The following is a 14,327-nucleotide window of genomic DNA, read 5'->3' on the forward strand; positions in this document are numbered from 1 at the left end:
CTGTGTGGAAAGGGCAGGTCAATGAGTCAAAGGGCAAACAAACAAAGAGATGTTTTAAAACGCGAAAAACCAGTAATTGTACTTGGTTCTATTTAATGGATTTCTTTAAATTTTGAATTTCAAAGAAACACAGGGATTTTTCAGCAGATAAAACTTATGTTTTAAATCTATTCTAAATTTATTTATTATTTTGTATTAAAGTTACTCTACACTCACGTGACATCATCCTTCTGCTTTTTGGTGACATCGCAGCTAATCAGCATCCTGTCCAGCGGTAAATCGTGTTTCCTGGCACTTTCCTGCATGATGGCGGTGAGGAAGCTCTGCGGGTTGAAGAGTCCGCCGAGCCAGATGGCGCAGGGCAGCTTGAAGTCGTTGAGCCATCCGGCCAGCTCCTTGATGCGGTGCAGCAGATCAGAGAACCAGGACTGCAAGCCCAGCATGCTGGGATAGGCCAGTCGAGCCCAGGCTCCGGGAACATGATCGTAGAAGATGGCATGGTCCAGTCGCTCCATTTCCTGGGTAATGGTGAGTTCACCCTTCAATCCCAGCATGAGTTCCCTCAGGGATCGTTTTATCTCTCGAATCAGAGCGTTCATTCTCTCACATTCCTGCAGGGCGACCACCACAAAGGGAGTTTTGCGTTCCACTCGATTGAGCAGAGCCTGCAGGTTAAACTCATCTTGAAGTTTGTCCAGAAAATCGTCGATCATGATCTTGACCAGCTCTTCGCGTGGTGCTCCGCAATGGGAACTCAACTCCGATTCCCTTGGTTGCAACTCGAAAATTGTGCGTAAAAGTTGTTCGGAAGCGGTGGTTAGAAAACCAATCTCAGCATTTGGATGAAGACCATATAGCAAAGGACTCTCTTCTGGCAGCATTTCCGTAATATACGAGTGATAGCCTTCGAAGTCTAGATTCGGCGGAGCAGGAAACCCCGGACACAACTCAAAGTCCCCATCAATGAGATCCTGCTGTAGGAGCTCCTCCAAATAAGTCTGGCAAAGCCGACGATCCCAATCATCTGTGATGTGACCACCGTACATAATCTCGCCGAAGAGATAGCGCAGATCCTCCCAAGGAATCCGGTTGCTCCCCTCCAGGTAGTTGTGAAGCACATTCGACGAGATGGTGAGGTCACCTATGTTGAAAGGATACACCTTGTTCCAGCCCTGTGGTCCAAACTTGCGCCTTTCACCCGCCACTGCATGAAAATAGCAAAGAGCAAACAGGATCGACTTGAACTCCGCCTCCTGGGTGCAAGTTTCCAAGGCATCCTGCGAGAAGTTGTCCCACGCCTTGTGAAGATTCGCAGCCATTCCTGAAGGGGGTTCATTGACCACCTGTTGGATATATACTTTAGTTGTATTCATATATTCTTGAAAGACAATCTCACCTTAAGTGAGGATTCTAGGATTCCCTGAGGAATTACATGATACTGCGGATCTGGTGCTGGTTCAGCGCTTATAAAAAGTCGGAAATTTGACTCCCCCGCGTCTCGCTCTGTAGCACTATCCTTTCAATGAGCTTCTCCAGCGTGGGCAACCAGTTCACCACTAAGTGGATATTTTGCAGGATGACCCACTGCTGACCGGATTCCAAGGCCTGGATAATAGCCTGCTCAGCCAACAGTTCCTGCCCCTGTCCCAGTGAGATATTGACCAGCGTATCGGACTCCGAATGGAACCCCTGCCGCTGGCCATATCGCTCCACATCCCGGATGGGATCCACTCCTGGTGAGAGGATGAAAAACGCAGGAGTGGCTGCATTGAGCTCCTGGAAAATGGCACCGAATGGCGGGGTTTGCACCTCCGCATAGGAACGACCCATCGTCTGCTCCACAAACTGCCGCATGGCATATGTCATTCGATCTGGTCTCAAGGAGCGGATAATACATAATTTCTGGAGCGGAGTGCGGTGCTTCCACTCCCCGGGAAACTGCTCCCTTTCTGGCGTGTCGCTGGCCATAAATTTGCGCCACCTTTTCGTGTAGTTCTCCATGTCCTTGTCGATTCCGTAAAAGTGTTCTATTAAAGTCAAGGACTTGATGCCACCCCAGGCACTGCGGCTCACGAAGTCCAAGGGGGACAAGGTGGTGGGATCGTGGGGAAAACGCAGCAGGAAGTCCGTTTCGTCCTTGGCCACTTGCTCGGCGGCAATAAGGATGCGCAGAGTCATGTGCGAAGTGAAAGTTAGCTTGTCAGCCTCGAAAAGCCCGCGTAATGTGTAGCGATATGTTTGCAGGGTAATGGAGTCCACCAGGTGCAGAACTCGCTTTTCAAAAATCTTGGACTCGGCGGCCAATGCAATAGCCTGCCGAAAAACGTGCATAAAGGATTTTAGCGAGAACTTATAGATGGGATTTATGCGACTCAGATCGGTGAGTACAAAGTACAAAATAGCAGCTCTCTTAGCAGCCGATCGATATATATTTCTTGTATCATCAATCTGCAGAGTTGTAACCCTTGCCTCCCTAACTTTGGCTTCGATTTCGTCCACAGTTCGCTTGGTGTCCTCAAGATTGATCACCAAGGCATGATCATCCAGGACATTCTCCCCCGACGAAGCCAATCTAGCCAGTAACTCATCTTCCAGAGCTTTCAGGGATATCTTGAATTTGTTTTGCTGCACAGTGACCTCCGTTTTCATTTGTTCCAAATCGGGCCTCTCTATTTTAACCACTTCTGCCAGGAGCTGCTCCTCGAGTCCATCTGGAGTGACTGTGAAGTTAATCAAAGTGGTTTGGGCCTGCATTTCCGGTTTGTAGTGCGGATTGGCCATCTTGGTGTGCAGAATGAGTCGGAAACTGGGATGGAACTCGATTTCCTTGTCGCCAATGCGCAGATAGCGACCCTTTTTGATCAAAGCTCGGCTGAGAAGGGGCTCTAAAACCGTGTCCATTGTCTCCTCAATCTGCTCAATAAGCACTGTTTCTCCCTGAGAAATGCTCTTTTCGAGGGCTTCAAGAAATCCTCGTTGTCTCAAGCGCAAGACCACCAGAGATGAACCAAAGCGGTTCTTAATCCACTTGATGCCCTGCCTGAAAATCAAGGGTTCATATTGGGAACCTAATTTTATTATAATTACCTACAATTGTGGATCTATCATTAGCGGCCACCTAGTTGAATACTGCAGTATGGTGGCATTCTCGGTGGACATTCGATCCATGGGCAGACCCTCGTTATTCCAGGCGGCTATTTGAGCATCGTCCGAGAAAAGGGCCAGGGTATCCACACCCTCGGTGTGGGGAATGTGCGGCTATTTAAAGGATAAGAAATTAAAGTTTCAGTGCCCCAGCTGCCGAGTGAAAGTGCCCCCTGCTTACATCGATTTTGCGAAAGTTGGGCAGCCACATCTTGTGCTGCAATTCCTCACGGTAGCGGCGCGTGAAGCAGCCCACGTACGACAGGAACGAGGAAATTAGCAGGATATCTCCGGGGAGGGTACCAATCTTCGCTTGCAGGCTAAACGGAGCAGGAAAGGATACAAGGCCAAAAAGGAGAAGCCGAGTGAGGAGCAGGTGGTAATCCCCCGCTTTTGATGCTAACAAATCGTATAAATTACGGCAGCAGGAAGCTAAAGGTTGCAGCACCGCCCGACATCCGCTGCAGCCTGCTCCAACTACTTTTTCTTCTTCTGCATTTAAATTTAAATGAGGGGAAATTGAAAAAATAATGATGTCGAAGAGGAAGTAGCCGGTTGTTGCTGCCTTTGTTGCTGACATTCCCGCCGATGACGACGGGTTGCTGGGTGGGTGGACTTAGGGCTTAAAGTGGTGTTCGCCCGCTCAAGTGGTTGCATAAATTATCGGAAATTGCTGCATGCCAACTCTTATTGAAATATTTCAGCTTATTATCAGCCCCTCGGTTGCCGAGGGGATTTACCAAGAAGGAGCACTTTTTGCATTGCAAGCACCAACTATTTTCAATTAGTTATCTGCAGTTATTCCCTCTTCGCCGCCAGACGCTTTCAGAATATAAAGACAATGATTTATGCTCATTTATATGCACATTCATATGTTTAAAAGAGTCCCATAAAAGGCGCTTTGTAATTGGATAATCTTATAATTGCTCTAGGACCAGAGTCCTGAAAGGAAGAAAAACAAATGAAAAGGGGTCTTAAGCCAGCCACAAAAAGACAGAAAAATACCTAAGATACCGAGGAAAAACAGCACACATTGTGCTTGTGACCATATATCGATATTGATATCACCTCCCCCCAAAAAAAAGGGGGATTCGAACAGACGCTTATGTCTGCCGTTCTGTGGCATAATTGTTTTTGCAGAAATATTGTGTTGAATTTTGCTGAAATGCCTGTCAGGTGACATAAGAGCATTCTCATTTAAAACGGATAGTATTTTTCGAAGGCAGCCGGACCATGCCAACAGCTCCCAACAATAACAACAATAAGTTGGCAAACAAATGCGAGTATCCTGCAGAATCCTTCGGTGCAGATGTATGTGTTTGTGCGTGTGTGTAATGTCATTGTCAAATATGCAGAAATTTATATGCAAGTCAGAGAAGCTTACACACACCTGTCCGAAAGGGCGAGCCCAGTTGCCACCCACAAAGGTACAAACAATTTGCTGTTGTGGGTCAAATTATATTTTCATAAATATTTGAACAATTCTCGCTTGCAAAAGTCGAACATGGGGACCCAGAATCGGGGCTTTTGCTCCTTTGCCAGTGCATTGAATGTCCAAGGATCGAATAGTACCGCCCAGCAGCATAAATTCACAGCCCTCCTTCCCTCCCTTCTGCACAGTTGGGAAATTTTTCATTTTTCGTAATTCAATACCTATTTCATATGCATTTATATTCCGGCTCTGGCTCCAACTCCCCCGGCGATTTAGCTGCTGACGCTGCCCATTTGTGGATTTTGTTGGGGTTCGTGTTTGTGTGTGTGGATTCTGCAGTTGTTTAGGTGCGAAAAATTCAGTACTCTACCGACTCCCCCCTACCTTTTCCCCTACATTTCAACCAAAACCCCATCATCGCCATCGCCATCGACGCCCTTTACGGATTTTCTTTTGGCTTGCACGCGCACTCAATTGAATTTCAATGAATGCAGCCAGTCAATGGGCAGCCAAAGGTGTCGGAGTGCTCTGCGTGTTGTACTGTATGTACGGGTACGGACCCGAATTGCCATCGACATCTATATGAATTTGATTAAGTTTTTTGCCACTGCTCATTGCGTGTGACCTGATGGTTTATATAATTGATAGGTGGCCACCGCATTGCTTTCGGGCTCGATTCGATGGAAATTCAGCAAATTTATGACCCAAAAATGGTGCATTTATATTAGTTGACCCATTCAGTTCACATTAAAATGAAAACTTTTGACACAAGTTTGTTGATTATGGCCAAATTTACTCTTTGAATCGTAGAGACAACTATATTTGGCAAATTATGATGCCACCTGATGAAAGCTTTATGTTTAAAGTGTCTAAATATTGGTATGAATTTTAGCTTCACATCGCATGTTTTCCCATTCCGTTTTGAATATTTATTTTCATTTCTGATTTCATATCAAAACTAAATGTTGTCATGGGAATAACAAATTCTTGAATCTAGATGAAAAATGTATTTTCAGTTCAAAGGTAATTGTAACTGTAATTTTGATTTCTCTACTTCTGTTGAACTTACAGAAACCCTAAGGACTACAAATAGAAACGATTGGAATTTAAATATTTATGTTTTCCACATCGTCGTTTATTGCATAAACTTTAAACGCACGATGCCACTTTTTTCTTTTTTTTTTTTTTCAAATTTACTATTTAAAATGAAAAATAAAAATCACTCGAGCATGAATGTATTAAATTAAAAGCCAAAAAGTATTCAGCAATAAATTATACACCGAAACTCGAACATATCAAAAACGAATTTAAAATGCTTGACTTGATGGCTAATAAAAAGCGAAGAAATACAGATCAAAATGATTTTTATCTTTAATTCTAAATGGATATTTTGCAATCAATTCAAATGCATACTCGATTTGTTTACCTCAAGTTTAATAAATACAGGTATATTAGCAAATTCTTTGTACGACACGCAAAAAACATGTTGCATACCTGGAGGCGCTCGAATATATCATCTTCGTTTTGAAGTGTTCACTGGCTGCATCAGTGAAACCCATACGTAATCCATAGGGAGATGTATTACCCCCTCTTTCCATCAGCCACATCCTTCAAAATCCTAATAGGCTTTGCTCCTTCACACGCTGCTTGCCTGCTTTCTTTGAGTTTCCCGCCTTTCCCTTCGCCCAGCCATTGTGCCAACTTTCACACTTGTCAACTGCAATTGTTGGCTTGTTAGGCAGGTGCCTTCCACCTCGGCTCGACATTTTCGTGGCTCACGTCACCGGGTGCAGAGCGGAGCAGCAACAGATGGGATTAGCCCCAGCCAGCCCACTCACGATGACAAGTTTGCATACCCAGTCTTTCCCATTCCCATTCTGTTCGGAGTACGTGCCTCCGGTTTGAAGCTGCTTAAATGCATTTCGGTTAACTGCCAATGATTTTTGCAAATTGCCGCCACTCCCGGCGGTTCATTGCCTTCCGACGAGGGCGCAATCGAGTGAATGAGCCGGGTTCGGGGACCTCGCCGTGCGCCAAATGGGAGCGAGTAAATAAAATTTACGGCCTTTTGTTGCCGCGGTGGCCCGCAAGTAAGCGGAATTCGAGTGCACTTGCAAAAATATTAATCAAAATAAGTACAAAAAATACTCCTGAAGGTCTCCCTACACTATAATCAACAGAAATGAAATAGTTGAATCCAAATAAAATGTTATTTATAAATATAAATATTAAATTAATCTTCTTATTAATTGATGATTCATTAATTCAGAATGACAACTAATCTCTTTGATTGAATTACGATGAATGTTTTCATAGAGGATTGAGATTCACTGGTTTTGCTGAAAGCTTTTAGAATTTTATAGAGGACTGTAGGATGGTGGGGATTTTGTTTACATTAGTTTCTCCGAGTGCATTGACCCCCACCATTCCCCCCACTTGAGGGCAGGCAAGTGGCAGGCAAAGCAATTACAGCAATGGCGGACGCACACAGAATGTAAATTAAATTTAATAATTGATTACGCATAAATGCAGTGTAGCACCACCCGCAACCGACGAAGGACTCCCACCAGCCGAAGGACTCACCTCTGGACGGACTCCTTCCAGCGGACATTCTCGTTGGCCAGTCCATTCACCAGCCGGTGGGCCAAATCGATGGTGAAGGCCGTCTTGTCCGCCTCCCGTTGGCATCGCTGCTTCTCGGCCACCGCGTTCTCGAACTCCGCCTGAATCTCGGCCAGCTTCGCCTCAAGATTGTTGATCTTCGCCTTGAGGTACTGCAGTCGTTCCCTGGCCTCCAGCAGCTCCTGATGCGAGTCCTGCAGCGCCTGTTGTTTGGGTCCAACAATCAGGAATACCTGGTGATAGCGGTGCAAGTTGATCACCCAGGCACAAAGTCCTGCCGCGGCTACTGATTTTTGAACCACCTTGTCGGGATTGAATTCGGGGTCCTAAAATTATGAATAGCAAAATTAAATAATAATAATAATAAACATAGGAAAATAGTAAGTAACTACATTATCTTAAAATATTTAATTTTTACCAGTTCTTTTACTTTTATAGTATTTAATATATGCGTACTTTTGAAGATAGTTTCTCACCTTTAAATATTCCTGCAGCGTTTCAATAATATTAGGATGAATGTTATCCTTGTTGTAGTTAAGTAGGTCATTAAGGAACTGGTCCACGCGCACCATCATCAGCTTGGAGGCCTTCCAGCTGCGATCCCTTGGGATCTTACCATTGCTGGCCAACAAAACCATGACGGCGGCACAAACGTTGACCACCGCCTTGGGTGGCGAACCAAACGACTTGAGTTCCGTGAGATTGTTTTTGTTTAATGTATTCAGAGCTGCTTGGGCGGCCACCAAGGCGGGTTCCGCCTGCCGCAGATCCTCCTCGCACATCTTGGTCTTGATGGAGACGTCCTCCTCGATGATCCGCACCCGCTTTTCCTCCTCGGAGGCGATGTACCGCTCCCGCTTCACCTTTTCGCTCTCGGCGCTCACAATCACAATCAGCTTGTCGGCCGCCGCGTTTTTCGCAGCCAGTTGAACTTCTTGGATAGCCAGTTGGTGCTGTGGGTGGAATTAGAAAAACCGCCAAATTGCGTCAATTGAAAATCAAAGCCAAAATCAAAGTGAGCTGAAAACTTTTACGGCTGTCGAAAATAATTAAGACCCTGGCACGATGGCTCAATATTTACGCGGAGCAACTTTTGCGCACAAATTACCGGCGCCCCAATACAAATACAAGTGAGTTCAGTAGCGATGGTAAGGATATAGGATTGTTAAAGTTAGATATATATATCATTCGTAAAGGATTTTTACTTTATTTACTTATCCCATACAAGTGATATAATTTTTGTAAATAAGGGGAACAGTGTTCCTTCCTATATTTATCCTTTCCTTTTCAATTCAAGTAGCCTGCAGCGCAAATCCCATCACTAAAAAGCAAGGCTGATGTGAAACTGGAGAGGAGACCCGTGTGGGGGAAAACTAAAACGGCTTTTGTTCGACTGAAACGAATTCAATTTAATTCAATTAGTTTAAATAACATTTGCCCTTCCCCGGCCCACCTCGCCAGCTTGTTCTCTTTCAGTCGAATGGTCGTTGTTTAGCGCCGCTGCGAAGTATGCTGCGAAACAAACGCGTTGCCGCTGGGCCACCACTGCGTATACGCGACGTAACCGGAAACGGTGTTAAAAACTCAGAGAATGGCAGCCGTCCTTCCGCCTCTCCGGTTTCCGCCATTGATGTTGCCGAAGTGGGACAAGTGGACGGCAGATTTGCTGCAACAACAATTCAATTAAGCGCACTAATTGAATGGCCGACGCTTCGCCAACGGATCGAATGGCAGTGTACCATTGAAAGCTGGGGGCCCAATGATGATCGATTTTGCGGGCACCCTGCGTTCGAGTTTAATTAATATTTGATAGCAGACAGACACACTGTTTTTAACTCTGCCGAGATTCTGTTGGTTTTTTCCGCGCACTCTGCCTGGGGATATTATATGAGGGCGTACATAGGACTTTAAAATGGTATCGTACAGAGAGGAAAAGATTGCAGTCTTGAAAAGCCCTCAAGCCTTTAGTTTAAGTATCTCTTATATAAAGATTTTTTAAAGTACGATTTTTTGTGAACTTAAAATATATATTTTCTGCAATGTTAATTACATTAATATATAATACTTGGTATACCACATTTTTTTATGGTGCAGTTGCAAACACCTACGAACCGGATTCACCGCATGCACATTTCATTCTCATATGGCATACGGTCATCGTGCGGCATTCGCCGGTCGTCGGCCGTCCACTCCATCATTTACTCACCTTCAGCGTGTCCACCTGACGGGCGCACTCCGCCAACTTGGCCATTCCGCTCTGCAGACGAGCGATTCGCTCCGCGAACTCGCCGTTTTTGTCCACCAGCAGTTTGCGGTAGAGGAAAATGTATTCCAGAAAAGTTTTTGGGGTCGTGTAGTTGTAGCGTTTTTCATTCTGCAGATAAATCCTCGATATCTGATTCACGGTGCCGTGGACGTAAGCCATAAAGCAGCCGATGGGCGGCACCAGTTCGGGCTGCATGGACATTTTTTGGTTTGGGTGGGCGAGAAGAAGGGAAGAGGGTCAGCGTGGGTCAGGTCAGTCGGCTGTCGTTCTTCTGCCGGGGACTTTAAGTGTACGCAGTGACGGTTTGCAGTTGTAAATTGTGCCCGACAGACGCATAAATAAGGGGGATGGAACACAGTGCACTCAGAAAAATACTACAATTAAAGATTATCTCAGAAAACAAACAGAAGATCTTAACAATAAAAGCCCAAGGTTTTTTATAACTTGTGTTTGTAAAACAGAAAGTGTACATATCTTTTATACAAGTGCAAATAATACATATTTCCTATGCTCAAAGTTTCTTTATGTGTACTTGCCTCCAAAATTCCGCTGATTTCATTGAGGAACTTCTGGGAAACGGACTCCAGAGCGGTTTTGGGCCACTCATGGAACCAGTCGATGGCAGTCCGACTGATGATAGAAGGGAATTTCCGAGCCCGTACCCGCAGCGTTTGACCCACCGGCGAAAAGCACAGAACCACTTTAAGCAATCTCCTTACCTTCTCCACGAAGTACCGCCAGCAATTCTCCTTAGTATCCATATTACCGCTTTGCTTCACCTCGTTGCGAATCCCATTCGTAATAGTGTCCATCTGGTCGTCGTTAAAGAGCTCCGGAATTTCGCCAGAGGCCAGGAGATCATTGATCAACATCAGTATGGATTCATCAGGTATTTGTGCATCGGAGATCAAGAACACAGAGGCCAAGTTTTTGAGGCCCACCTTCATGTAAAGACTCCCGATTTCCTCTCTCATATCCAGTAAACCAAACCCTCGCTTTATTTGGATTTGGGAGACGCTTAAGGAGGATATAAAAGCAGCCAAGCGAGCCAAGGTTTGTTTTCCAGATCCTCCAACTCCAATTAGGAGAGCATTACCCCTGGGACTCTCAAGAATGCGATTGATACTGTGAACAAATAATATATACATTTAAAGTGAGCAATAAATATTTTAATGTATTCAATTTACCGACAAACATGTATCATGGCATCTTCAAAGAGCACGAGATTCATGTATCCCACCACCTCATTATAACTAGCCTGAGCTTCTATTAAAAGTTGATATAACGAGTCCCAGCTTTTCAGGGGCATATACTTTTGATCCACCAGTGATTGAGCAAAATGACTATATATCAAAGGTTCTGCAAACACAAAGTCTTCGTCGAAATCTTCAAAATCCTTTTTAAATATATCCCGAATGGAGGACTTAAAAGACTTGATGTCATAGGGATCCACCAAACGATCATGATAGACCCGAAAGGCCTCATGAACGTATAGCCTCATAAGTTCGGAGGGTCTGCCACAGACAGTTCCTCCGTAACCCGAAGCTCCTCCTCCTCCCGCTGCAGCCGGAGCACCCACACTGTTCATGAGTCCTTGATAGATTCCCGTGAGATCCCGCAGATTGAAAAGGTAGTGGAACTTGAGAGCCGTGGGCAGAAAGGCATATTCCACACGACGATGGAGGGCTATTCCAACTCTCACAAGTAAGCTGCCAATTGAGCGGATCTCCTTGCTGAATCCTTGGGCGGGACTATCCAGGTGACTGGCCAGAATGCTGCCGTAGATGTGGTGCAGAGTGTCCTCACTCGGTGGAGCCACCGAGAATACGCAAAAGTGGCGCTGCAGTCTAGGATCGATTGTAAAGGATCCAGCAGTTGGATTCATGCAAGCTGCAAACTGACAGTGCCGAATGTCCTTCAGCTGCAACCGTTGGCGATCGTACCTTAAGGGAAATTGGATGTAAATCACTAAAAGTAGAACTCCAACCTTTACTTACCATTGCCGGTAGTCCATGAACTGTCGCATAATTGTGTGTGGCTGAACTGTGCCATAGGCATCCACCTCGGGCATGTTTAAATCATTCACAAAATAAATCAGCCTTCGCTTGGGTCCACTGGGTGCATAACACCGCCCCGATTTCTTTTCGAGCGGACGATCCAGCATTTTTTGGAATATCTCCGAGCTGGTGTAGAAGTTAAAGTGCGTGGCTTGCACGGTGGTCAAAAGTGGAGTGGCCGAGGAGGAAGCCTTGCGCCGCACAACTGCTGCTCCAGCAGGACTCACCGACTGCTGCTGATGGCTGTCAACTGCACTCACCGTCGACACGGCCACTTCGAGGAGTTCCTGGTCGCTGGCATACTGGCTGAACAGCTCCCGGAAGATGGCACCCTTGCCGCAACCCGAGTTGCCCACCAGCATGCAGGCCAAGTTGCGGTCAATCAGGAGCTTGAGGAAATAGACCAGACGAGTGGTCTCCGCAGTGGAAATTAAAACATTCTGCCAAAGAAAGTTTTACAATTTGCCACAGCATAAACCCACTTCCTTTTTATTTACTGACCTGCAAAGGATTCTCCGCATCAATTTGTCCTTCCAAAGGCTCCTGAGCTGCCAATTCGGACCAAGGCTGAAACTTAAGGGTCTGCACATTCAACTGGTGATCGAAAACAGTTCCCTGACTTGGCAACTTGATGTCCTTGAACTCTCCTGTCCACCATTTGTGAAACTCGCGGTGCCAATCGATGATTACATCCTGACTTAAAGCGGATCCAAAACTCCAAACGGTGGCGTACACAAAAATAGTTTCCAGAGCTAAAACCTTCGCTTCGTGGGAGAGCTCTCCGTGGTGCAGATTGTGCGGGTTGGCTGCTCCACCGGCTCCACTTCCTCTTCCTCGTCCATCTCCGTTTCCCTCATCAGAGGCCAACAAGCATTCCAGCAGGTGGCAGGTCATCTGGATCATGGCCATGTCCGTAATGGGGGTGATGCGCCGGAAGTCGCGCTGCCTTTGCATCAGACAGGGGAAGTACTTCTCAAACAAGGTGGTCAAGATGCCCCTCTCAATCATATCCACACGGGTCTCCAGCCAGGAGGAAACGTAGCTAATGTTGTAAAAAATTAATATTTAAGAAGGGTATAAAATCATCATTATTTATTAATATAAATTTAGAAGATAACATATATTTCTCATAAATACTCACGGTGACCAGCCCAAGTCCTGCGGGTTTATATATAATATTCCTGCTCTGGAAACTGTTGCCGGAGTTGCCGCCTTCAGATGTCCCACCTCAAATAGCAATCGCATCTCGCGTTTCAAAGATATCCTTTCATTACTGGCCAGTGTAAGGATTTTGTTGTCATCCATCAGAGTGTTGAGACTCTCGATCCACATGGGATCGATGTCGCCATCCAAAACAATCCACTTGGGATTACCAGGCGGCATGTTGGCCTGTTCCCTCATAATCGAGGAAAAGAGCCCATCCTTCCACTCTCTGGTTGTGGGATTTACGATGCCGAAGAGCTCATCATTGGAAAGAGCCTTTGGGTTGAGGACATGGCAGACGGGCTTTAGTTTCTGGATGCGATAGGTCTCTCGCAGGGTTTGCCAGATCTTGGTCTTCCCTGTGCCCGCATTTCCCACAATGAACACCGAGTGCCGCACATCGAGGAGCTCCTGCAGCTGCACCACCTTCATGAGGAATCCCTCCTCCGGCTGCAGCTTAATTTCGTTCACCGCCCTCCGGATGGTCTTCTCGAACTCGAAGACCCGCTTGCGCGGCACATCGAGAGCGGGAAAGAGGTCTCCAATCAGACCCATAAATATGGGCACGTCCTCCGTGACAATCTTGGGTATGTTGAAGTCGCGCAGCGCTCGCATCAACACCTGATCCTCCGGTCGACTGTGGTCATCACGCTTGAGGGTTCCTGCAACGACCAGAACCGATTTGATGGCCCGCAGGCCCCAGTCGTAGTGATCCTGCTTGGACAGCAGCTCCTTGCACAGCGTGTACAGGGTGATAAATTTGCGGGCCAGCAGACGGGCGTCCTGGAAGCCCTCGGCCATTAGCATAATCTCACAAATCAAGGCAAAGTCCGGCACAATCATGGCGCAGGGCCGGAACAGGGTCTTCAGGTTCTCCGGCAGCTCCGTTCGGCCGGCGTAGCCGGGATTCATGGTGATAAAAATTCCGACCGACGGCTCCAGCGAAATGCGCTCGCCCATAAAGATAAATTGGGTTTTATGCATCTGTAAACAGAGAGAGAGAGCGGAGTGAAAGGACAGGACGACCAGGACGAGGTCCACGGAAAAGTAATCAATGCATTGGGGAAAGGAGAGCAGGAAGCAGGGAAAGCAGGGAGGAGCGCAAGAAGGACGAAATCAATTTGCAAGCGGACAGCGTACCTTTATCGCCTCCTGTATGGTCTTCACCTGGACGGCGACCACGGACAGGACCTCCACGCAGATGCGATTGAACTCGTCAAAGCAGCCCCAGGCTCCCGTCTGGGCGAGTCCCTTGTAAATGTTGCCACAAGATTTGTAGTCCATTTGCTCCGAGCAGTTGAAGACATAAACCATTACGCCCAGGGCGCGACCGAGGTCCTTGGTGGTCTCCGTTTTGCCCGTTCCCGCGGGTCCTGCCGTTGCACCTGCCAGCCGCAATCGCAGCGACTTTCGAGGTAAAAATAAAGGAAAAATGTTACAGGTTGCAGAAATAAGAGGAGCCGGCATATGTAAATTGCAACAAACATTTATTCTCCACTAACGAGTTGTTTAATTTGCCGCGGGCGGCAAGGAGTTGCACCACAAACTGGTGATCGCCTTGTTAATGGCTGCTTCAGCTGTGGTTTTATTCAATCCCTTTGCT

General features: G+C 46.4%; 1 protein-coding gene across 1 annotated transcript in view; it reads right to left on the bottom strand.

Moving 5' to 3' along the window:
- The window catches only part of LOC108088375 (dynein beta chain, ciliary), a 29,894-nt gene that overhangs the window by 381 nt on the left and 15,186 nt on the right, over positions 1-14,327 (bottom strand). Inside the window, 14 exon segments of the mRNA XM_017186122.2 lie at positions 217-1,343; positions 1,397-1,494; positions 1,497-3,040; positions 3,092-3,258; positions 3,326-3,464; positions 7,160-7,524; positions 7,675-8,151; positions 9,405-9,653; positions 10,001-10,589; positions 10,652-11,407; positions 11,462-11,961; positions 12,023-12,563; positions 12,663-13,708; positions 13,865-14,131. Coding sequence (XP_017041611.2) covers positions 217-1,343; positions 1,397-1,494; positions 1,497-3,040; positions 3,092-3,258; positions 3,326-3,464; positions 7,160-7,524; positions 7,675-8,151; positions 9,405-9,653; positions 10,001-10,589; positions 10,652-11,407; positions 11,462-11,961; positions 12,023-12,563; positions 12,663-13,708; positions 13,865-14,131 — 7,865 coding nt within the window.

This window comes from Drosophila ficusphila, unplaced genomic scaffold (genome assembly GCF_018152265.1).
Source record: "Drosophila ficusphila isolate 14025-0441.05 unplaced genomic scaffold, ASM1815226v1 contig_791, whole genome shotgun sequence".
Taxonomy (NCBI): Eukaryota; Metazoa; Arthropoda; class Insecta; order Diptera; family Drosophilidae; genus Drosophila; species Drosophila ficusphila.